General features: G+C 45.5%; 1 protein-coding gene across 5 annotated transcripts in view; it reads right to left on the bottom strand.

The window, feature by feature from the left end:
- TOP2B (DNA topoisomerase II beta) overlaps nucleotides 1-26,562 on the bottom strand; it is a 607,938-nt gene that overhangs the window by 380,479 nt on the left and 200,897 nt on the right. For all 5 annotated transcript variants that reach the window (XM_078663968.1, XM_078663967.1, XM_078663969.1 and 2 more), the window contains exons 5-8: nucleotides 13,135-13,280; nucleotides 5,535-5,632; nucleotides 3,636-3,848; nucleotides 3,374-3,547 (exon numbers count right to left, since the gene is read on the bottom strand). In XM_078663968.1, the coding sequence (XP_078520094.1) occupies nucleotides 3,374-3,547; nucleotides 3,636-3,848; nucleotides 5,535-5,632; nucleotides 13,135-13,280 (631 nt within the window). The remainder of the gene's footprint in view (nucleotides 1-3,373; nucleotides 3,548-3,635; nucleotides 3,849-5,534; nucleotides 5,633-13,134; nucleotides 13,281-26,562) is intronic.

Raw genomic sequence — 26,562 nt, 5'->3', positions numbered from 1 at the left:
TTACAGCCCCTAAAGGCATCACAGATGATCACAGGATTAAGTTGTAAATACCGTCAGACACCCTAGCAGGAGTGTCTAGCCACTTAAATCCACTTTGCTTGTGACATCACCTTACACCAGTACTTCACATTGAACATCAGTCCCTCTAAAAGAAATAACCATTAATAAATGCATTTCAGTGCAATTACGCCAGTTCACCTCCAGGGGATGCCCTTCTCGAGACATCTCCAACTCAGCCCTTCAATCTTTGATGCACTTCTCAATGAACCCCCAGCTGTAGAACAAACGTTCCAGCCTAGGAGATGATGCAATCTTCGCTGAGAGTTGAGGGGTTATTCTTTTTAAATCCTCAAGAAACTTAGGGTGGGGCTTAGCTTTGTGCTGGAGGAGAGACTGCGCTGCTCCAGCAGCTCCCCCCAGCACCTTTTCACACTCAAGGGTGACTCCTCTCCTCTGGGGGCCACCAAAACGCCAAAAACAATCCATTCCTCAGGCCTTGCAAGGCATCATGCGGCGCTTCAAGCTCCTGCTGCTTTCTGGGGCCTCGGTGGGGGGCCCGGTCCCACCTGGACCCCCGGGTAAGGGTATGCGGCACAGGGAGCCCACACCCGGCCGTTCCGCGCTTTGGTCGGGGGCCCGGTCCCACTCGGGCCCCTGGCTCCTCCTTCCTTGTTCGGGGCCCCGGTCCCACCCGGGACCCCCGCAGGCTCTCCACGTTGGAGGGCAGTCCCCGGGACCTGACCCACCCCGGGGGCCTTTCCTGGACCAGCGGCAGAGCCTCACACGCTTCACCGCCAGGGGGCCACAGGTCCAAGGTCGCTCACCTTCTGGGGGCCATATCTCAGCCCCTGGAGGTCCGATCTGCCCCATTTTCGCATCTTCTTGCTCCTGGCGGCGCCCCCAGCCACTGGGAGCACTCTCCTTCACTCTCCGGGTCTCCAAGAGGGTGCACCCTGCAGGGAGCGGTCTGCACTGGCTCCCTTCGCCAGCCTTTCGACTGGCTCTCCTCCTGCGCCTCTCTTCTCCCTGCGTAGAGGCCCCTGCTTCTGCGCACCGGTCCTGGGCGCTTCTTCTGGTGCTGTTAGGGGCCTGGGTGACAGTCAGGGGGTCTCTCCTTCCAACTGCCCATTGCCAGGCTCCAGCACCTTCCACCTCAGCAGACCACACCTCAGAGAGAGCTTCTCTTCCTGTGCAAGTACTTTTTAAAAGTTGAGTAGGGGGCTGACAGAAAGTCTCTGTGGGTCCTATCAAACAGCGACACATCACTTCCCTGCCCCCTCCTTCTTGTCAACCCTCTGGGTTTGTTCAAAATGGAGTCCTCCAGTGTCTCTGGCCACATGGCCTCTGAAACCCAACTCCTTCCCGCCTTCACTGCCTTCTCTCCTGGGTGCAAACTGGTGCCTGGCACCCAGTGACAGCTGCTAATGGATGAGCCTGTAGCCCCACCCATCTTCTTCTTTGTGGAGAGGAGGCCTTAGCTTGTGGAAGAAAGGTTATCAATCCATCCAGCTGAGGTCAACCCTCAGCCTGAGTCTGGTCATGGCTGGCTCAGAGAAATATGACAGTTCTGTATGACCCGAAAGCAGTACAAATATGAATTTGGACTCTGCAGAATACGTATTTTCACCTACTCTACAATGAACTTTAGTGCATGTCTGGAATCTGTAGGCTTTGTGGAAGTCATTTTAGCCATGGGCCCCACATCCCATTGGGGAATAATGAAGTGAAAACACAGTAAAACGCACTGACTTTCCCTGGCATGTTCCTTCCCAGGGTATAAAGCCTATTCCATGTCACCACCCAATTCTGCAGTAGTCCTGCCACACCATTCACTCTGTAGCTGCTCCTGGACTGCGCACGCTAGGAATCTCCCCTGCGCAGCTCCTACACGTGTGCACACACATGTACACCCGTGTCTGCATGTAACCAGCACGGTGTCCCATACTCCAGCTGCTGCGCAGCGGCCTAGTCAAGCCAGGCGGACACCAGTAAAATCTCCATGCAGTCTCCTTCATTATGAGTTCACTGTGGATGAGTCCCAGATTATGAGTCTCCCCCACAGTAAAAGCTCCATAATTAGGTGCTCAAAAAGCGAAAAATCTGGGCGGCCCTAGTGTCAGAACCACCTTCTAACAACCACCTATCCAAGCACAGCATGCTTCCGCTTCAGGAGATATTTGAGGGGCTTGAAAGAGGAGTGGAATATTTTAAGATCATGCTTTAGCAGAACAGGTCTCATTTTTTACAGCACTCAAATGCCATTTGACTGGCCTTAGCACTGCACAAAACTTTATTAGTAACAAAGTTGGTGAGAGTGGAATTTTTACTAAATGTTAAGATGAGGCCTGAAGTGTTAAGTCTGAGGTTAACGATAAAAACACCTTTTGCTGAGTGTTAAAAGCCTCCTTTAACAAAGGGTACAACATGATCTGCTGCAAGTCTCCAATCACCACCAGGAGACTTGTTACAAATGCTACACATTAAACCATGTGGGCCAGCCAAATTCAAGGTGCAAAACCAGATTTGTAGCTTAGTTAAAAAGCAGATGCAAACATTAAATTAAAATGAAGTTTTCAAACATTATTATAAAGGAGATTACAGGATTTTTTACATCGCCGATTTACCCAAATTTACATACCAATTTACTGAAACCACATTTTTTGTACCATGAAAAATGAAAGCTTCAAATAGCACTTTAACAAATTTATTTAGATGAAAGCTTAACATATGCTGGGCAGTTTCAGAGTACTTGTTCGGTGTTAAATAACTGAATGCAATGCAACAATCCTTAGTTATTTCAGTTTTGTTAAAAATGTTATTCCTATGGCATTAAAACCCAAAAGGTATCTAAGCATAGAAATTAATAGTGTTTGAATGAAAGCTGTTGGACTAAGTGCTCTGAAAGCTGGAGTTGTCAACTGCAGTTTGAGCTAGCTGAAACGTCCCACCACTATGAAGAGAACCGGACTATCAGGCTTTTATCCAACCAGGCCTTTATAGCTCACAAGCAAATAGAACTAGTGTTAGCTCCACCCTCCTTAATAAAGACCAACATTTAGTGGATTGTCTGCTCAGTTAAACTGAGGTGTGTGGTTAGTCAGATCATGGAAGTGGCACTGGAATTGCAAAGCCAGGAGACATGAAAGGACATTTGCAAGTTTTTATCTACTTTTCATGTCAGTCTGCACAGCAACAGACTTGAAAACCTTGGCAACAGCAAATTAATTTGATCAAAACACCAGTTTTCTGCTGCTTCTCTTAAGAAATACAGTCCATGAACCAACAGTTTTTCACATGTATGCAAATGCTTTGATCAATAAACTTGCAGTCTTAATTATTACGCGTTTAGTATCTGAAGTCTTAATACACTGACCTTTGTAGTGGCAATACTATTAACAAAACTGATTTGCTGGAATCCTTTCTCACTTAGAGTGAGACAAACATCCCACCGTTCATTCACAACTTCGTGAATAACTTTCAGTGCAACTCCCGTTTCATCCAATTTGTCTTTTACGTAAAGATCTACGTAGCTTCGGAATCCATTTACCTTAAAAACAAAGAAAGACAATGCATAAAGTAAGTTATCCTTCTAAGCTAGATGCAGACAGGCAGTGCTTGGTCAAATAGACACTTACAGGGAGTTTTCTTCCATTTAATATGACTTTCACCCCTTTGCATGATCCTGCAATGTCGTAGGCTCGCCTCGTCAATAGAGCCACTGTGTCCTTATCAAGTTTTTCCATTTTAAATTTGGATAAATCTGGTTGGAATGTTATGCAAGTATAGTCATCTCCATCAAAAAACTTAATTTTGGGATCTGTAGTCTTCATCATGTTGTTCATCCAGACCTACCAAATAAAGAAGATTTGAGCAATACATTGCCATAGACCGACACAGACAACTTTGTTTCATGTTTTTGTCTTATACATTAGTATCCTTTTGGTTCTAATAACAATGCAGTGTGATGGCAGTAGATAGTAGAACCCTGGAACAAATATTACATAAGGCACGAGAAGGGAAGGTAGCAGAACTAGAGGCTCAAATTCAAAACTCAAAGACAGATGGTAATCTTTAGGAATCAATAATTATCCATATTTTAAGGAAGATTGTGGCAAACCACCACATTTATACATTTATACAGAAAGGGTAGGGCAATGGTGGCAATGTGAGTCCATGTCAACGTGTTACATCACAAAGCAGTGACATTAACTTCCATCTTGTGCAAGGTTCTCACTTCGTTAAACCATACATTCTATATCCTGCATCAGTATCAACAAGATACTCGTATCCACCTCCACCAACCTTCCAGCATGGCACACACCGAACACACCGGCATCAAATATTTTTTGTCCTTTTAGGCGATGTAGCTATGAGAAGCACATTCCTATCACCAACCTTCAACCTACCATGCTGATGCGAAACACAACTGTAGAGGTCTTTTAGTGCTACAGAGTAATATGGCGCACACCTGGGTAACCGCTGATTGGTATATATTAGCAAGGTGAACAGTGTAGGCAATGGGGCGAGTGGTAACACCTCCCAACCACTCAAATAGACCAGAAATCTGGTCTGTGTCAATTAGAACTGCAGTGCCCCTGCACTAAACACAAAATGTAATGATATGATAATATAATGTAGTTACATGCAATGGTCAAGCTAAATACAGCAATCCAAACACATAGTGAGTATTCAAAGTTCAGTGATCAAGAGCACAAGTGGAAGCTGTAATAAGATCTATAGTCCGTTCTTATAGTGTTCATTTTCTGTTTAATGTTCCAAAATCATAAGCCAACACGTGTTTCATCGCAGGGAACAACTGCGAATCTTCAGGGCTGGAAAAGATGGCTTATATGATACGTGTTTCAAGTTGGAAACACCAAAAATAGAGGCGAAAAAGAGCCGGTCAGTGTGTAGACTCTGGTTCTTGTCGGGAAAAAGAAGTAGTGGTTCCTAGTTATTCTAATGAGCTGTGGCCTGGTCTACCATGCTGATGCGCCTTTACATAATTGTGTACGTTCGTGAGGAAGCAAGAGTTTGAGAGAAAGGAGAAAATTCCCCGATATACAGAATTTGAATATATCCATTCAGTTCTGGGAATTTGTGCTCCTAATGTTAAAACAGCAATCACTACACAGAATAAACAATTCTCTTGTAAAAAATGTTGCATTCTGCCAGCACAGCAATCAGGACATGTGCAGAGTTCGGCAGATTCACTTCATCCCTTCACTTGAGATGTGCATCAATCAGGCAGAAACATTCCATGTAGAAGTAGGCTGCTGTGCAGCTCCTTGATAAGAATGAGAATGTGGAGCTTTGTACTGCCTGCCAAAGTCAACTGTGCTTTAAAATGCCCGTAGGTGATGGCAAGGGCAGGCAGAGTATGGCAGGGTGAGTGCTATAAGGCGACCAGATTACCTTTTTGTACTATGAATATTTTTTCATCTAGGAGTACATGTCAGTAATAAGAAACAGACTTCACGAAACGTCATCAACATATAAATGGAGTAACATGGCCCACAAAACACAACATTTACCTGTTTGAAGCTGTGTTTGTATTCCTTGCAGGCAGTTTCAACTGTAAACTTCGTACTGAATATATTGCAAAGTTTTGCACCATAACCATTTCGACCACCTAAAAAAGAAAATAATCTTGGCTCAAGTTGTATGACTGAACCGAGGTGTCCCAGGCTAAAAGAAATGTATACATCAATATATTTTTTGTTTTTTAAATAGTACAATGTCATTAGGTTATGTGTTCTGGTGAGAAAGGGTGTGGAGTTTCAACAGGTTAAAGCATAAAATGCATGCAGCGAGCACGAAGGAAGGGTAGATATACTGTGAGGCTGAGAAAATACATTTAGTGGGGGCCAAGTGGGCTGCAGATATCTGGATCCTTGATTTCAAACAGTATGCCATCTTACGAAAAAGCTTAGCTCCTGTTGAGCCACATTTGTAGGAAATTTAAATAGGAGTACATGATTTAATACTTGCACATTTCTTTCCTCAGTGGCCCAGACCACAGAAAATCTCTACAGAGAAAAGCATATCAAATGGTTTCAACAACATAGTTCACCACTCACTTCACATGTTGGGAGTGTGCTGGGGATACTTACATTTAATCCACAAATGTTTTTATCAGTTTTTTTTATCTGAATCCTAAATTTGCAGTAAATACAAAGCCAAATCATTCAGTCTCAATAAAAATGAAGAATAGAGTAGCATTGCTCAAACCTGCACTAATCCTCAGACTACTAGTCCCACTCTTAAACGGGTGCAGACAATGGAAGATTCAGTTAGAGAAGCTAGGGTTGGTTACTTTACTTTCCTGCATGCATTGAAGAAGTATTTCAACATTTAATTTAAGTCAGAAAAAATAACTTATGGGAACATTGTGTATCTAATATACCTCGAGAAAACCTATCAATAAATGACATAGCTTGAAATACAGGGGTTCATCTCTGCATGGTGCTCTTGAGAAGACCTGATGCCTCTGAAGCCTGACTCATCCTGGACATCCCCCGACGCAGCCACATCTCCGGTCACCTGAAAGACCTGCACTGGCTCCCCGTCAACAAGAGGATCACGTTCCGGCTCCTCACCCACGCACACAAGTCCCTCCACGACCTGGGCCCCAAGTACCTCAACGGCCGCCTGACCTTCTACACGCCCACCCGCCAGCTACGTTCTACAAGCCTCGCCCTCGCCACCGTACCACGCAACCGAAGAGCCACCGCCGGAGGAAGATCCTTCTCCTACCTGGCAGCCAAGACATGGAACTCCCTCCCCATCCACCTTCGGCTGACCCAGGACTATCTCGCCTTCAGGAGACAACTCAAGACCTGGCTGTTCGAGCAGTAGCTAACCCCCTTCCCCCAAGCGCCTTGAGACCCTCCCGGGTGAGTAGTGCGCTATACAAGTGTTATGATTGATTGATTGATTGATTGATTGATTGAAGCCAGACATACATATCCTCAACTTCTGGAACTCTGGTGCAAAAGATGGGGAGACGCATTTGTTCCTGAATATTTTTATATAAATAGTCTCATCCATGGAGTCCGGAGTACGTGGCAACCAGAATTATCAGGACTATTCCAGGCTGCCATCTGTTCACCCATGAAAGAAAGGCCATGTATCCTCTGGTACACAATACAAAAACATACTCAGAAATCGAAGATTCCTACCACTACGAGTGCCACATTCTGCAACGTTCCTCCAGAAACTGCAAGACACTCCTGAAAACTCTTCTTTACATGAAAATTTACTAAATAAATCATAAGCAGAAAATATGCCACCCAGGGCAGCCTTAGCAATGGTAAAGAGAAAGCTCTGCGTTGTGTCCTACACTGAAGTAATCTTAGTAAAACTGTAATCTGTATACATTCTATAGAAATCTGCCATTATTGAAGAAAGGCCATGCGATATTCAATGTATACCCTGAATTTTAGTTCAGAGGTTTTTAATACAAATACACATGATGAGAGATTTTCAAATTTCTTAATAGTGATTAGTTTTGAAGAGACAACGGTGCTCCCATTTGTTAGATGAGATGGTCTGGGCACTCAGAATGAGAATCATTTTGTTCTTGAGTAAAATAGCTAGCCTAGCTTCTAGGAAAATTTCTAGAGGCACTAGAGGACATGATAGTCCCACGTGCCCTGAAATACCCCACATATCTCCTTCTGGGAGACTTTAATATTCACGTTGATCAGTTAGATCTACCTGACACAGTTCGGCTAAACGATGCTTTGGCGATGGCCCAGCTAAAACAGTGGATTAAAGCTCCCACCCATTCAGGGGGTCATGTCCTTGACCTACTATGTACCAACTTTGACATAAATATGTCTGACCCTAAAATAGTAAATTGGTCTGATCATATGTTGATAAGATTCACCTGGCCCCTGTCCCGCCCCGCTGAGACCAATCATTCTGCTGCTCACACACAGAAAATTAACATAGCTATGCTGTGTGATCAGCTTGATACCTCTCGCCCCACACTTACCTCTGAAATCGAGGCAGCCGTTAGCTCATTCAACTCATGGATTGAAGGTGGTGTTGCTTCTTCAACTAAAACAGGTCGTGTCCGTAGAGTGCGCTCCACCCCTTCTAAACCTTGGTTCTCTAATACTCTCCGCGATCTTAAATCAGGCTGTAAAAAACTTGAAAGACGTTGGAGACAAGCCTATCTCCCTGAAGCCAAGAAAGAACTAAGAACGGCTCAAAAGAGGTACTACGCAGCAATTAAATCAGCAAAAAGTTTATACGACGACGGGCGCATAACCAAGGCCAACAACAACAGCAGGGAAATCTTTGCTATTGTTAAAAGCTTTGTCTCCCCTTGTGCCGCTCAACCTCTTTTAGCCTCTTCGGCAAAATGGTGTGAAGAACTCTCTGTGTTTTTTGTGGACAAAATTGCAAAAATCCAAGATGACTTGCTCACTGTATGTAACAATTTTCCTGCTTCAATGATTATTCCTTCCCCCATTATGCCCATCTCTATGGACCAGTTTGCCCTCTTCACTCCAGTGGACACAACAGAGGTTGTTAAAATTCTTGCTACTTTACAATCAGGATCCCCCGCCGACCCTTGCCCGGCCAGAGTCCTTGCGGGCCTGGCTAATACAGTCGGCCAAGAGGTAACACATATTGTCAACCTCTCTCTTTCCACCGCCACTGTTCCGGCATGCTGGAAACAGGCCAAACTGCTACCACTTCTTAAAAAAAATGGACTAGACCCGAAGGCCCCTGCTAATTTCCGGCCCATATCATTACTGCCGGCCCTGGCAAAGATATGTGAAAAAGTTGCATTCACACAGCTAGACAAATTTGTTGAAAGCTCTCAAGCTCTTCACCCTGCGCAATCAGGCTTCAGAGCTGCTTTCAGCACAGAGACGGCTCTAGTCGAGGTTTCTGAGGCCATTCGGGAATGTTTGGACGGAGGTGGCAGAGCGGCTCTGATTTTATTGGACCTCTCTGCCGCCTTCGATACGGTCCCTCATTCCCTCCTACTTACCAGACTAGCAGCCATAGGCATAACTGGCTCCGCTCTTGGCTGGCTTATGTCTTTTTTAGATAACAGGTCCCAGCAAGTGTGGATGCCACCTTTCTCCTCCTCTCCCAAAAAACTCTACTGGTGTCCCACAGGGCTCCACTCTAAGCCCCCTGCTTTTCAACTTATATATGACCCCCCTCATTTATCTTGCGGAACAGCTAGGAGCCAAAATTATGGCTTATGCCGATGATACTCAGCTTCTGTTTACATGGCCCAAAAACAACTCGGACACGTCGAGGGTCCAATTCTGTTTATCATCGGTTTTCCGCTGGCTGGCGTGTGCCCAGCTCAAATGTAATGAGAGTAAATCTGAGATCTTGCTGTACGGCTCCTTTCCTGATAACTTTAGTGACTCCCTCTGGCCCACCGATATCCCATGTCCCAAATCCATTGGTGGACCTGCAAAAAATCTAGGAGTCTGGTTTAATAACAATCTCAGATTTGAGGACCACCTGAAAAAACTCACTGGAATCTGCTTCTCCACCCTCAAAACCGTGCGCAGATTTCTCCCTTTGCTCCCGAGAGAGGCCAAGGAGACGGTCATTCGCGCTCTCATATTATCCAGATTGGATTATGCGAATGCCCTCTACTGCGGACTCCCAGCCTATTTGATTCACCGCCTCCAAGTTATTCAAAATGCCGCGGTTCGGCTGCTGTTTAACATACCCAGAAGATCTAGTGTCCGCCAACCTCTTAGAGATCTTCACTGGCTCCCAGTTGCTCAAAGGATCTTATTTAAGATCCTCGTGCTAGCATACCGAGCACTCCATCAAACGGGTCCAGCTTATCTGAGAAAAAGATTTTCCCTTTATGTTCCCAACCGCCCTCTCAGATCAAGCAACCTCCACCAAATGACTGTGCCAAAGTTTAAATATAGCAGGCTCGGCGGCCAATCCATCTCTGTCAGAGCAGCAAGAGCTTGGAATACCCTTCCGCTTCATTTGAGAACATCCCCATCCATCATGGCGTTCAGGAAAGGCCTAAAAACCCACCTCTTTAACATCACTGCCTAATGGATGTCTCTCTAATCTGCTTGTAAATTGATCTGTCTCCCCTTTCTCCCGCGCCAGGATACTATACTTTACTTTACTTTACTATACTTACTACTTTTTAGTAACAGAGCGCGCTACAAAAGCCTCTATAATATAATAATATAATAATAAAATATAATATAATATCCAGTCTTCAGTCATTACAATGCATTCTCCCTCACATTCATTCACCTGGGATGTCACTGGGCAGGCTTGTCCACGCAATATAAAATATTTGTGTTTTCGTAGCTCAAACTAAATTTGCAGAAAAGATTCAAGTGCATATTTTTGAAGTGCTAGTATATTTATCATAACTAAAATACGTTTAAATTAGGAATTCTGTAGGTCAATGCATCACCACAGGAATGAATACACAATATTGCCATTCAGTGATATTTATAACTTACTATATTTGACAATTCACTGAACTAAAACAGAAAAGCCTTTTTGCAACATTTGATCGAAGGCCCAAACAGAACAAATGACTACTGAGAATCCCCTGAGGATCCTATAAAGAAAATGTTCTGCTTCAGAAGTTTTGTTACAGCAATGATATTTTAAAATAATGCATGTAACTGCAGTTAACTGACACCCGATCGAACACTTGTCCACACATCCCACAAATCCTGAGTCAGAGATATGAAAATGAAAAAAAAATGTTGTGATGGCTTGGAGCTCTTAAATTGGAGCAGCGTATGACTGTGATTTTGCAGTTATTAATACAGATGATAAAGGATTCCACTTAATATCCTCGGCAATATGTCCAGTCCACAGGTGGCTGGAGCAACACACTTCACGCTCCAAACTCATATTGAATACACCACCACGAGGAAGAACTTAGCTCGGTATGACTTCATTATGAAACAAATAACAGGGTGACAAAATCATTGTATTCATGTCTTTGCCCTGGCTGTTACGTTTTTAGATACTGTTCATTCTCCTGTTCTTCATTTGTAATCTTTGCATTTTATTCAGTTAGGAATATTCCTGCAACTATTCACCCCAGCTGGGTGATGCACTAAAGAAATAACAACCAGGACCATGGAAGAAGCAGTGTGGGAGGTCTCATGGCTACTTTTGTGTCCAGCCCATACCAAGATAAATTCTAATTGGAAACAGTGCGGATATGCCTTTAACACAGTTCTCTCCTGAAATTCTGAGACACTCATTGACTACATCAAACATGGGTAAACCACTTGATCTCTGGTGGGAGTATATCACTGAGAAAGATGTCCCTTGTGAGATCATTGTGGACAAGGATGTGCAAACGCATAAGGGAATTGAAAATGAGCATTTCTTATGAAGCAGAGCCATCTGGAGACGAACATGCGCACCAGCAGCACAACTGTAAAGCAATCACAGTGGAAATGACACCTGAATTATTTGTGCATTACTGACACTACCACATTGGTATTGTGATAACTTACTCAACTTTAATTTAAGTGCCTTTGCATAAAATACTGGCTTGATAAACTACAACCTATTGATTTGTTAAAAATCTATTTGGAAACATAATCAGAAAACAGAGGTGCTCCAACCAGTGTCCATCAACTTCCTTTTGAATTACATATCAAAGGAGGCCGGTACCGAATTCTGGATTTAGATCAACACCACTTTTTGGGCTTGGCAAGGCAGAGTTTGGTTTGGCGAACCCGGATAGTCTTGTGGTACATAGGTGAGCATCTGTCACAAGGCTTGGAGTAAGGTTTAGTGCCAGGGCAGACTTCATGCAGAGCCATAAAAGACGTATGCTTTGAGAACACAGAATATTGTTTGAAAACTGCTGTCTTCAAGTCCACCTAAGCATAGCAAAGAAAAGGGCTTTGTAATTATGGAAATCATTAGTGAAAACCTCCCGATTACGGCAAAGTGAACAGAAAAAAGAACCAACATCGGTGTGCAGGGGTGGCGCCTACATCAGGCTCTGTGTCTTCATGTCCCAAAGCCTAAAGTAGCACTTTGTGACATGCAGGAACTACTGCAGAAAATGTCCAGATCCAGTCTGTCACCTGTAGAGATTCACATGTGAGGAATCTGCGATTAGAAGTATTCATCAGAAATATTCTAGCGTTCACAAGCCAGACCACAACAAAATATGTATCACAGTCTATTTTACTCGCAAAATAACATCTAAGAGTAGATGCTTTGAGAAAAACTTTGGACATGGCAGGATAAAGTAAAATCAGTGACTAAGGAAACTATAAAATCCTTATTAAAGAAAACCGCACTATATTAAGAAAAGAATGTAAGCAACCGAGCATTTGAGAAACGGTAGACAAAAACATGTTTCAAAAGACAGGTGCCTGTCAGACAACACAACAAATCTGCCTACACTAAGGCCATGAAAGAACATACAGGCGCACAAGAGTGGAATACCTATTCATTATGATAAAGTCCCAAACAAATATCAGGGAGCGAAAATTATGGGCAACTCACATCTTCATAAGAGATCTATGCTCTGCAGGCCACAGTGCCTCATTTAAATTGTTTTTATGCTCCCTTGTGACTTGTAAAATGGCAACAATGTAAATTGTCCAAAAGTAGTAACTAGAAGGCTTCCAAAAAATGCAGCGGTCCTAATGGACAACTTGACACATGGTTTTATCCACCATGATCTCCACTGGCATCTGGCCCAGATTATGAATCTCACAATGGACAGGCGACTCTCCTCAGGGAGCAGAGTACGGAATCTACAAAGTTTTCCCAAGCCAACGTCTCTTCCAGGGGCATCTCAGAATCTACCTCATGCCACTACTATAGTTATATATATAGATTTTGTATCTAGGGATCTCAGCCTCAACAAACTCTGCTTAAACGTCTCAGGTCCATGAAACGAGTCCCATCCACCCGAGTCCCACTGAAACTGTTATAGCACCAAGACATTTCAAGACTGCAGAGGGAAAGCTGGTGAAAACATTTTCAAAATTACAATTAATGTATAGGTCAATTTGGTTTTAATTACAATTCCAACTGGTACTTTATGATAAAAAAAAGAGTACTAATTCATGATTTATAAATGGGCAAATGAAGAGCAGATAATCTCAGAAGTCTTACCCGTCACCTTCTTCTCCTCGTCGTCATAGTTACTAGAGGTTAACAGCTGCCCAAAGATTAAAGCTGGAACATACACTTTTTCCACCTTGTGTTCCACAACTGGAATGCCTTTTCCATTGTTCCAAATACTGATAATATTTGCTTCGCTGAAAACAAAGTGACATTTTACAGCAAACTCAAAGAATGAGGCAGAGACTGTCCAACAACAAACACTGCAGAGTATTATTACTTCTTCAAATTACAGCTGGAAACATTGACAACATAGGATTTCAAAATGAAATATAGCTTTGACTCAATTACAGATTCACATGTTCTTAATATTTTTACCACTTAGTGACTTTTTGGAAAGACTTATTTTATTTCAAAAAGCTTTTTATTGCGGCCATCAATAATTAACATTTATTGCACCAAAACTCAAGTGTGAAATGAACAGGCGATCCACAATGCTGGTGGTGCCCGCATCGTTTTTGGCCTTATGTCATACACCTTTGTGTGTTGTTAAAAGTGTACCGCTACTTTGCACTTAGAGTAAACAATAACGGCATCAACTGTACCATGAATTTTTTGGCATTTCTGAAGAATGTCCTCTAGATTTTAGCTTTGCCAGGTATGGATAGACACACACGCCTCTCTCTTGAGAATAGAAATTGTAGGTTTGCGTGCCTCTGATGTTGAGCAAAAGCTCAAAATAATCAGCTTGTAGTTTTACATGCTGAGCACACTCCTGCCATCTGGTGTGTAGTGGAGACGTTGGAAGTTGGTTTTAGTTTTAAGGCCACTGGTGATACTTTTCTCAAGATCAACAAAGCACAGCGACAGACTCCACCTTAGATTGTATTTTTCACCCAAGAGCATAGAATAGTAGGTATAGAAATGTGAAGCAGTAATTGCTATATGTTCTGGTAGAGACAACTGTAATAATAACAGATTATTACACATCTCACTGTAAGCTCGCATCCAGGGAGGTGGGTGGGTGCAGGCAACGCTATATCACTTGAAGTACCATTTTCAATTTCACTATGCGCTGATGCAGATCACCAGCTGTACTTAACCCCTCCCATGCTCGTGACGGAACCATTCCGTCACGAGCCTCGGGTGGGCTGTGCTGGTGACGGAACGGTTCCGTCACGGCCCCGCCACCGCGCCTGCTCGGCGCTGATTTTGTGCCTGCGCGGCGCGTTCTATTGAGCGGGCGGGGTCGTGATGGAACCGTTCGCGTCACAAGCACAGCTCACCCGCGTGCCGTGACGGAGCGGTTCCGTCACGAGCACGGGACCGCCGCGCCGCCGCCTCGCCCCCTTAGCGCTGCGGCGGAATAGCCGCCGCAGCGAAGGGGTTAAGGTAAAGCAGAACAACCCATCTCCCTAAATCGTTGTTGTGCAAACACCAGCAGAAGACGTTTGGAGCAAAGTTCTAATACTGTTTGTCCGATTTGGATGTGCACACAGTAGTATTTAGTGAATGTGTGAATAGCAGACAGTGTTGCACCTTTTCAGGCGTTTGTGAGAGGGATATTGCAGAGGAAAGCCATAGTGGTCCCTTTTAGGAGATGAATATGCTCTAGCCACAGTTTGGTACAAAAGGGTGTGGTGATGGACGGAGCATCTGAACCAATCAAACACTCGCACCCAGTCAAAAGATCTGGGTTTAATCCATCACCGTTCTTTAGCCCACTCTGCCACCCCAGTTCAGACATGGCTATATGCAAATCAGTCGGACCCTGTGCCTCATGGGAACAGTCCAGCCCGAATTGCCAAGCTATGCCTTCCCTGGACCGGAAACAAGCTTCCGAGGACCGGTTTCTGGCATTACAGCCTTCTTCAGCCCGGCTTGCTTGAATCCAGTGGCAAAGTGAGCAAGGGACAGAGTTTGGCTTGGTCAGAACAGATATGACTGCATTTGACAATCCACTTGGTACGGCTGGCTTGGGAAACTGGATTGACATGAAGAGATTGACCAAAAGTGACAAAGTTACTTGGTATTCCTAAAGGATGTGGTGTGATCAAGACCATGGTTGAGTGGAAAAAGAGTGGGGAGGCCAATAAGTTGAAGGATGAAGAAAGGAGAGACTTTTTGGCAGAAAATCAGAGCGTGTTCTCAGTACAACCCAATCTTTATGCACATGGATACATAGCTTCTTAACTGTGAGGGCTGCAGCTCACTAACTAGGAGGAGGGGTGAGTGCAATGAGAAAATCCACTATCCAGGAAAGAAACTGTAGAAGACAGGTGTACTGTGGCTTGAATACGGCACCAATAAGCCTTGTAAATACAATTGTTGAGGTCCCCTGAAGGGACTGGTGGTGCTGGAGGTGGGTCAACCCGATAGATCTTTCAAAAGGGATCTAACAGAATATCTCTACTTTGCAGGAGTGGCTTCAGACGCATGGAGCATCCTTATGGAAGAATAGGATAGTCCAACCTTTGGTAAGTGTAGCCATTAAAAGATGTCTTGCACTGTGGCCTGAAATGGGTGCTTGTGCAGATTGTTCTAATAAGGGATACAGATTTTCCATTTAGCTGCATAACACGCAATCGTCATAGGCTTTGGGGCTTCTTTTAGAATTTGCCTGCACTTCTTGGAAACTGTACGTAGTTGAATTCTAAGGCTTCGGGTGCCAAATCACAAGACTGAATGCGCAGAGGTTAGGGTGGCATAGAAGACCTTAATGCAGCATGAAGTAGTTTGAATGCAGTCAAAGATTTTTGTAGGATTGTATTGACATCTCCAGAAGAAGTGAGTACCCCAGCTGCTATACCCAGGTTAGGATTAACCTTCATTGGTGCGTGCCACATCTTCCTAACTACCATTTGGAATGAGCAGAAGTGGGGAAAATGCTTAAGCACTGATATGTTGATCTATAGTGCATTGCCATATTTGTGGGCAGCTAAAAGGTCTACCCTACCGCTGGTGAGAGTACTGAAGTACCACCTGGGTGTTGATTTGTCTTTTGTGGTAGTGTGGTCGAGCAGCCTTAGGCTTATCAGAGGGGAGTGTTAGGCATTTGTTGCATAAAAAAAAGATTAAACGAATGGTACACACACTGAAGGAGATCCACACTAATGTAGCAAAAATAAAATTTGCATACATATTTCAACACCAATTACTTCGTATTTGGGTAATTACTTTTCCAGTATAACTTTTACAGTTTTTAGCAATGTTCGCAAACAGTTGATTTTTACACAGTAATGCTTTCCTATGGAGAGAAGAACATTAACTGCTTACAGGTATTTGCAATAGGATTTCCAGGGTCCCCTTTAGGTCCTGTTAGACGGCCAAGGTCCACCAGCAGTTCAGTTTTAGCTGTCCTGGTGTGTCCGGGTGCAGAGGTGCTGGATGGGTTGGTAGCCTTGCGCACAACACCGTAGTAAAAGAAGGGTCCCCGTGAGAAATTGGCTGCAAAGGGGGACTTGGGGGTCAAATCTAGGAGCTCCCACAGGGGGCTTGGATCGTGAGGGACCTGGGAGCATGGGGGAGCTGTCAGTATTAGGCCCTGGGCGGCTCGGGTCCTGAGTGTTTGTAGTCAGCTGGTTCTTGTGCATCAAGGTGCTCAAAGTTGTTGGTCAGCACCAACAAAGGGGACAAAAACAGGACAGCTGAGCCACTCTTGGTGCTGGCTTCTGCAGAGAGGATTGTTGGAGTCCAGACTGGACTTTAAACAAGCATTGGCCGTGACAAGGGGTCCAGTATTCCAGGTATCAGTGCAGGGAGGCTTGTAGAGGTCCTGGCGTCGCTAAACTTGGTAAGGAGACAATCTGATCTTTTTGAGTATGCTGACCTCCTCCTTGGCGGCTGGCTACTGTGTCAATGGACCCAGTGGTCAACTGCTTCTTTAAACCAGATGCCGCGGTCGGTGCCTGCAGGATGCAGGGGAGTGGTTGCTCCACTCCAAGGGTGATGCTGGCTGGTTTTTGAGGTAATGGCCACCCTCCAAAGCTTTTAGAGGAAGCACAGCTAAAGGACAAGTTAGGTCTTTCCAATTATTAAGTCTGGTGCAGGCAGGCAGGGTTTGGTGCAAAAGTTCACAGAAGTCTTCAGTTCTTGCACTGATCTGCTCTTCAGTGTCCTCTTCTTTTTGTAGTCGGATGAATCTAAAGATCTGTCAGAGGTCCACCTAAATACTCAATGTATGGGTGTTAAGGGAGTGCTGAGTAGGAGCCACTGGGCTACCTACCCTTAGGGTCATTAGGCCCCCTATATCACTAGTTACTGTGGGAAGTGGGCATAACCCTGTCCAAGTGTTCCTAATTCTGCCATTACCAAGATGGCGTAATTTCCCTAGAGTGGGGCACATCAGGCAGCTTGCTTTAGGGGTGTGTGACCTGGATGTGCTCCACACCGCTTCACATAACTAACTTCCTGCCTGTCCTTGTGCCAAAGGGGCCTCAGGTCAGGTGGTGGCATCTCAGGTCTGGGGAATGCCAGGGTCGCAAATCAAAGGCAGCAGAGACTTTGAAGCCTATGGCCTTGGTATGGGGATTTACTAGCCTTCCTACTGGAGGAGGTGTAAACACGTCCTGCCAGAGCAGGCATTGTTCCTGACCACTAAGAGCAGGGCTGTCAACTCCTATGTGGTCAGAATCGTGTCTGGTGGCAGGCTGGATTGTACCAGTCAGCCGGCACACTAGAGGACTAGTAGGGTTCAGGGGGTACCTCCACATTATTAAATTCATCACTGGAATCAATATGGGTATATTAACACAAGGTGTTTGATACCAAACACCTTTGGTTTCAGTGAAGCCATCATGTAGCTGGAGAATTCAATCACCAGTGCCCAGTACATATACTTAAGATGACTTCCCTGTTTAATGGCAATGACTAAGAATCGACTTGGAAATCAAAGGGGCATATCAGCTCTTGCAGATATATCAAAATATATAATAAAATTCACCCTTAGAGCTGTTGTAGGTGTGACTTGCATATATTGCATGCAGTGTCTGCAGGCATGGCATACATTATGCGTGCCAGGTCGCGTTTTCACTTTTGTCTGCACCATTTTACGCAGTCTGCAATGGTCGCCTGCATGAGGCAGAGAGGGGTCCTTGAGGGTGGCACAATACATGCTGCCGCCCTTAGGTACCAGGGAGACCATTTACTAGGGGCTTGCAGGGTTGCTAACGGTTCTTGCCAATTGGGGAACAATTGTACAGTTTTAGGGAAAGAGATCTGGCACTAGGACCTGGAAAGCAGGAACCCAGTACAAGTCTGTCAAAATTGCATCAGATACCAGGCAAAAAGTGGGGGATACCATGTCAAACAAGCATTGGAAATGCAATAGGTCTCGCATTAGGAAAGTTTGAGCGATTGGTATTGTAAATGACACTTTTTTATTTATGTGTTGGTTTTGAAAATAGCAAATTTAATAGCTTTGTCAGTTACAATGTCAATAGTTTTAACTTTCGCAAATGTGACACCTATAGCATTTGTAATGCAATGTGTGTTGTATTTACGTGACTTACTTGTATTGATATTACAAATAACAATGGCTTTTAATTTTGTAAATAATTAATACTTAAATAAAAAAATTGTAATTAATAATGGCAATAGCTTAAACGTTTGTAAATAAATTTTGTGAAGATTATGTTCAGTGTATTTTATTGTGACGAAAATCCAAGAACATTGCATTTGCACCTACACACACACAGAGCCACACACACACACACATATAGATGTGGTGGTGGTGGATCTGGGGGATATGGTGGTGGTGGATGTGGTGGTGATAGTGGATGTGGTGGTGGTGGTGGATGTGGGGGTGGATGTGGTGGATGTGGTGGTGGTGGATGTGGTGGAGGTTTTGGTGGATGTGGTGGAGGTGGTGGATGTGGTGGAGGTGGTGGATGTGGTGGTGGTGGATGTGGTGAAAGTGGTGGTGGATGTGGTGGTGGATGTGGTGGTGGATGTGGTGGTGGTAGTGATGTGGTGGGTGTGGTGGATGAGGTTGTGGATGAGGTGGTGGAGGAGGTGGTGGATGCGGTGGTGGTGGTGGATGCGGTGGTGGTGGTGGATGCGGTAGTGGTGGAAGTGGTGGTGGATGTGGTGGAAGTGGTGGTGGATGTGTTGGATGTGGTGGTGGTAAGGGGTGTGGTGGATGTGATGGTGGATGTGGTGGTGGATTTATTTATGTATTTATTCAAAGTTTTAGCAAGCGCGAACAAGATCTTAACAGATATCAGAGCGCTTCACAGGGGGGGGGTGGGCAACAGGAGGGTGAGTAGACATAGTAATTGGGTACAGTATAGTGAACGGTAGCATAATAGGATAACACTCATGTGCCAATAAGATACAGGTAAACACTCAGCTAGACAGTAAAATAAGGCGGTGCAGAGTCTTTGATCTAACTAAAATAGAGATCATGAAATAGCAGAGAACACTCAAATAGACAAAAATATAAGACGGTGCTGAGTCTGAGCTAGCTACAATACAGGTCTAGAGATAACAATAAACATTCAAATAGACATTAGGATAGGGCGGTGCAGAGACTCTAATCCAGCTGCCATAGAGATCAGTGGATACCAGTAAACCCTCAAAAGACAATACTATAGGACGGTGCAGAGTCTTTGATCCAACTGCAAAAGAGGTCAGTAGGTCATGAACAGAAAGTTATTGGATCATTAAGTATCCAACGTTACAAGATCGGTGCAAAGTCTCTGAGCAGCAACAGTGAGGATCAGGTAAACTTGGCCATAAGGATGGCTTTCACTTCTTTCTTGAAGAGTACAGTGGAGGAGATAATCCTCGTTTCAGGAGGGAGTGCATTCCAGATCCTGGGTGCCATTCCTGAGAAGGAGCGTTTGTAGGTTTTTTCCTTACGGAATCTGCGAGGTTTCAGGAGCAGACTTTTAGTACTTCTATTGGATCTCGAACCTCCTGATATAGTCAACTTTTGAGTGAGGTAGGTGGGAGCCTTGTGGTGTATGGCTGAGTGTGTCATAACCGCAATTTTCAATTGTATTCTGGCTTCGAGGGGAAGCCATTTCAGGGATTTCAGGTCAGGGGTTATATGAGAGTGTTTCCTTGAGCCCGAAATGAGTCTCGCGGCAGCATTTAGGGAGGCCCTTAGGGGTGCTGTTGTTGCTTGAGGGAGACCGCTGAGGGCCACAATTCCATAGTCTATGCGGGGGATGACTAGTGCTTGTACAGCAGTTTGGAAGTCCTTGGCTGGGAGGAAGGGTTTGAGTTTCCTCAAAGTGTTGATTTGAAGGTTAGCTCCTTTCGTTGATTTGCTAATGTGCTGTTGCATATTGAGCTTTGCGTCAAGTGTGATGCCTAAGGATTTCGCAGAGTCCACGATGGTGGGTTGGACATTGAATGCTGTTAGGAGATTGAGCCATATTTGGGTTGTGGTAATTTTCGCAGGGGGTGATATCAGGAGGAACTCAGTTTTCAACGCATTTAGTTTGAGGTGATTGTCGGCCACATGTGTGGATGTGGTGGATGTGGTTGTGGATATGGTTGTGGATGTGGTGGTGGATGCGGTGGTGGTGGATGCGGTGGTGGTGGATGCGGTGGTGGTGGTGGATGCGGTGGTGGTGGTGGATGCGGTGGTGGTGGTGGATGCGGTGGTGGTGGTGGATGCGGTGGTGGTGGTGGATGCGGTGGTGGTGTATGTGGTGGATGCGGTGGTGGTGGTGGATGCGGTGGTGGTGTATGTGGTGGATGCGGTGGTGGTGGTGGATGCGGTGGTGGTGGTGGAAGTGGTGGTGGAAGTGGTGGTGGAAGTGGTGGTGGATGCGGTGGTGGTGGTGGAAGTGGTGGTGGAAGTGGTGGTGGAAGTGGTGGTGGAAGTGGTGGTGGAAGTGGTGGTGTGGTGGTGGAAGTGGTGGTGGATGTGGTGGTGGTGGATGTGGTGGTGGTGGTGGATGTGGGTGGTGGTGGATGTGGTGGTGGTGGATGTGGTGGTGGTGGATGTGGTGGTGGTGGATGTGGTGGTGGTGGATGTGGTGGATGTGGTGGTGGTGGATGTGGTGGATCATTGAGGTCTATTTTGCATCAATGTATAAAAGTTTCTAAATAACTACACAATAATGTGAAAAGGTGGCGCATAATTTGTTTCATTCACAATGTACCATATAATTTGCTTTTCAAAGCCACATAATAGCGCTGTCGGATAATTCGGCCCGGAGTTGCAGCATTTTGTCAGTCTCCTCCCCACCCTGCGGGTCATCAATGACATCGTTCAGTACCGGGATCTGGACGAAAACAACTGACAGTGATTGAGGGGAGACGGGGGGGCGGAATGTGGCCAATTTGTTCAAAAGAGAAGAAAGGGTAAGCTAGAGCAGTGCAGGGTGCGCAGAGTATACGTGCTGGAGAGAGACTCAGTGCTCAAGGTGCTGGTCGGGGTGAGGGGGGCTGGAGATGTGGTGACAGAGGGGAAAGGGTGGGTGAAGGAGCGCGAGCTAGTGCTGGAGAGAGTGGCAGGAGGGGGAATAGAGGTGTTGGAGATGTGGAAGAGAGAAAAAACAGCAAGCTACTCCTGGATGACGGGCGTGGGAGGGGGGCGGTGCTGGAGGATGGGGGGAGGTAATCGAATGGGGGTGGTAATCGAAGAACAGGGCGAGAGAAAAAAAAAATCAAAGTAAGTGAATTGAGAGGAGAAAATACCATTACCGGAGAAAGGAAAGGCTACAGTCTGAACCCGTGCTCAAGGGGGGTGGGGAGGGGGTCAGTGGTGATGGGGAAAGGGAGATTGAAGTCGGTGCCGGGGAGGGTGAGAGATAGGCGGGAGCAAGATAGATGGCGGAGTCGGGTTCAACGTTACAGCTGGTTGTGGGCAGAGAATGGAGAGTGCGTCCGGGGAGGGGGATCAGTAGCGAGGGCTGAGGAGCAAGAGGGGTGAGAACCAGCGGTGAGGGGCAGAGTGATCCAGTGCTGGCAGATGAAACAAGACGGAGGGCATTGCTGTGGGGAGGGGGGGGGGGGGGGAGTAGAAATGAGACGGCGGGAGGGGGCGGAGCGGCATGAGGGTGTGAAGCAGCAGGGGCCTTTGAAGTGAAGCTAAGCTTCACTTCAAAGGTGTGGGAGGAGTGCTGCTGGTGATTGACTGGCGATTTGATGATGTGCACTAGCATTTTAGGTCAATGCGCTTGCGCATTGACCTAAAAGCGCACGGGCACAGCATCAAATCGCCAGTCAATCGCCAGTCTAGGTAAAGCTTATTTAAGCCCCTATATATCTCGCTCCCGCTCAATGCGCATGCGCATTGAGATAGGTCGCTCGACCTAAAGATGTATTCCAGATTTTGCTCCCCATGAGCCATCCCTTTCACCAGAGTAAGTTCTTTAGGCACTTCATCCTATAACACATCAAGCATTTATACCTTCACTGCTCAATGATCATTTTGCACTGGAAAGCTTTACAGGGTGAAGTTGTGGTCCTTCCGGAAGAAGAGGTTAGAGACCACTTGCCGGTCGGACCACAGGAGCTTACTATTACTAGTAGGGCATATTTTAATTTGTGTTCGATGTCTCTTCCCCCCCCCCCCCCCCCCCCCCCCCCAAGAAAAAAAAAATCACTCTTATACAAGCAGCTTTTTGGTAATATTCTGTTCCAAATCAAGTTGGCGGTAACACAAGGTTCTCATGCGTTAAAGTTGGTGCACTGGTTTCTCCAAGTTGAGCTTTTTCTGTTTGTGAAGCGCAAGAGTACCGGAGCACTTAAAGATACATCTTAACCTGATACAAGCGGTAAAATAAAACCTTCGGTGAGGTCTATGTCCTGGTGCACTGTGGGCTTAACGGGAGATACTACAAGTAACCCTGAAACCAAAAACCATTCTTCAAAGAAAAACAACTTGCAGTGAATGCGCCCGACAGTGGATGGCAGGAGTGAACAGCATTTGCGCTACCTTTAAAATCAATGAGATGGTAGCAGAACACCACGTTGTAAAATCTTAGAAGGTCAAGTAAATGTTATGTAAGGAAAGGTTACTTACCTGTAATCTTAGTTTTCTTCCAGGGATATCCTCAAAGTCATGAGCACTGAATATTCCTGCCCATGCGCAGGGAGCCGGAAGCATTTATAAAATACATGTATGTATATCTACATCAATCAAAAAATATATATATACGCACAAGTGCAGCATATAAATCGGCTAAGAAGTCCACATTTAATTTTCATTTTAAAGTGAAAAACTTTTATTTTCATGCAAGTCAACATAGAGTAAAGGTGAAGATATCAAACCTTTTACAAGGTTTCTTCAAAAGGTACAGAATTAGCCACTAGGCTGCAAGCAATACAGTCCGTGAATGCAACTGGCTGTGTACCTTTAAGAACCTCACAGTACCCTCAGCATACCATCATGCCCCTCAGATAACAGCTAGGTCAGGTAATTTTTACGGGATTAAATGTTTAACCTGGGTAAAATTGAATGAGGACGGTAGAATTCTATGTCAGGACCGGAGGCGATGATTGTGCTTTACTCTCTTTGGTTTCATTAACAGCAGCTTATTTAAAACACTTCTTCAAGCTTCAAGACCTGTGTTCCCTGAATGACACTCGCATTTGCGGTAAAAACAATGTCAAATGGGCCCGTTGGGCACACAGAGTTCAAAATATCACGTACAGACCCCCTTTGAAGGGGCGTCAGTCTCCCATGCAAGGCTTGCGGCGGTGTCGGTTCCATACGCGTGCCCGATCCCGTCAGTTGAAACTGACCGGAATCGCGTACCAGGAGAGCCGCCAGAGTCCAGCGCCACCTAGCGGGCAGACAACCGTCACCACGGCGCAGCACCAAAACACAACGATCGCAATCTAAAGATAAAAGCACAAATCTAAAACCTGAACTTGAAACTCCATTAAAAAAAATACAATCACAACTGCATATAACAAACACTAGCAAAGCCCCACAAGGACAGAGACACTTAACTGGGGCCAGAGGCGCAGCAGAGGCGCAACTAGAGTCAAATTTCGGGGGGGGAGGGGGGGGGGGGGGGGGGGGGGCGCGCTAAGAAAATATATCGGGGGGGGGGGGGGCTGAACCTTTAATCAGTAGGCAGAGTGGAGCTGCAGGGGCTCTTAGAAGGGGTAAAACAACTGCAAGGCCTAATTAACATTCAAATGGTCTTTTAAAGACCTGTGAAACGTTCGGGTGCGGCTCTGTGTGTGCCCGGGATCTGTCTCATCCCGGGCTGTCACACACGACGGGGGGGGGGGGAGGGGGGGCTGAAGCCCGGTGAGTTCAATGGGTGTTGCGCGCCTGACTGGGGCAGCAAGCAGCGAAGAAAGAGGGGGATCAGAGCAGAGAGAGGACCGTTACACCCTCATGTGGATTCTGATTGGCCATGTAGGGAAACTACTGTTGGACTCTTATTGGTTGTGTTATGACGTCATTCCCAGGGTTTTCTGGGACTGTTTGTTTCATCACTTTATTTGGAAGCTTGAAGAAGTGTTGTTTTAAATAAGCTGCAGTTAATAAAAGCGAAGAGTGTAAAGCATAATCCTCGCCTCCGCTTCCTTGATAGAATTGAAACTTTCCTACACGAGAGTTGAGAACAATTTTCATTCTTTTCTGCAGAGGCAGGAGGGATGCTTACGACTGATGAGTTTACCCCTGGAAGAGAACTAGGATTATAGGCAAGTAATTTTTTCTTCTCTTCGAGGTGATTCTCATCAATAGTCAAAAGCACTAAATAGAATAGCAAGCCCATCTCTTGTAAAACAGACAAGAAATAGAAAAATCCCTAATTATCCAAAATGATTCCTCAATGATGAAGGCCCTACTTTAGTATCTTCCCTGAAGTTTAAATCTAAAAGAGTCTCCACCAAAATGTCTAACCCCTGGTATGATGATAGACTCAATGACGACAGGCGTACTATGCGAATGGCAGAGCGCACCTGGAGATCGGACCCTTCAGCACTGCACCTCAAAAGGCTTAAGAACAAGAGAAATGCCTACTTCAGGAAAATAAAGCGCACAAAGTCAGACTTCTTTGGCCGCCAGTTGGACCAAGCAAAAAACAGGCCAAGAAAGTTGTTCGAACTAATAAAGACCCAAACAAAGACACAACCCTTACAATCAAACAGCACAACAAGCGACACCCCACACTGTGAAGCCTTCTCTGCTTTCTTTAAGCTAAAGACTGACAACATAAGAAATGACCTCATCATGGATGTAAGCCGATTCCCCAACCACACCAGAATGGCTAACACTCAACCTAAAAACAAGGCATCTTGGCTGTACTTCGATACCTACTCGGAAGAAGCAGTACACAAACTGCTCTGCACCTTGAAGCCCTCTAATCACCTCACAGACCCTCTACCTGCGAATGCTGTAAAAGACTTCATCCCCTTGCTCCTCCCTCTCTGGACCAAAATCATCAACAGCTCCCTGCAACAAGGCCTCATACCAGACTCCCTCAAGGTGGGACAAGTCACGCATATACTCAAGAAACCTACAGCTGATCCGTCTGACCTAAACAATTACCGGCCCATCACCAATATCCCCACCCTGGCCAAACTGCTGGAGAAATGTGTCCAACTCCAACTAACAAAACACATTGACCAATTTGACCTCCTCAACCCTCATCAATCAGGCTTCCGAGCGAAACACAGCACGGAAACAGCTATGACGCACATAATTGATGACGCCCTTCAAATTCTTGATCGCAAGGAATCCTGCCTCCTCATCCTTCTTGACCTCTCGTCAGCTTTTGACACGGTCAAACATGAGAACTTGCTGGAGCTGCTAAGCACTAGAATGGGTCTTTCGGGAACTGTTCTCAAATGGTTTTCGTCCTTCCTTCACAACCAGTCTCAGAAGTTCAAGATCGACAATGTGCTATCTACACCTGTGCCTGCAGATCTAGGTGTTCCACAAGGATCCTCCCTCTCCCCCACACTGTTCAACCTCGTCATGGAACCGCTCGCCACCTTGCTCCAAGCTTCCAATGTCCAATTCCATATGTACGCCGACGACACACAACTTTACCTAAAGCTACAATCCCCGGAAGATATCAAACATCTGAACTCCACGCTTATTAACACTCAATCTTGGCTGGCCGATAATCACCTCAAACTAAATGCTCTGAAAACTGAGTTCCTACTCATCTCACCCCCGGCGAAAACTTCCTCCACCCAAACCTGGCTCAATAACCTAACAGCACTCAATGTCCAACCTACCATCATGGATTCGGCGAAATCCTTAGGCATCACACTCGACGCCAAGCTCAACATGCAGCAGCACGTTAGCAAAGTCACAAAAGCAGCTAATTTCCAAATCAACACACTGAGGAAAATTAAACCCTTCCTCCCTGCCGAAGACTTCAAAACTGCTGTACAAGCTTTAGTCATCCCTCGAATAGACTATGGAATTGTGGCCCTCAGCGGACTCCCGCTATCCACAACAGCACCCTTAAGAGCCTCCCTGAACGCTGCCGCGAGACTCATTACTGGCTCAAGAAAACATTCGCATATATCCCCAAGACTTAA

Source organism: Lissotriton helveticus, chromosome 10 (genome assembly GCF_964261635.1).
Source record: "Lissotriton helveticus chromosome 10, aLisHel1.1, whole genome shotgun sequence".
NCBI classification, from domain to species: Eukaryota; Metazoa; Chordata; class Amphibia; order Caudata; family Salamandridae; genus Lissotriton; species Lissotriton helveticus.
This window is presented reverse-complemented; position numbering and strand designations above follow the sequence as displayed.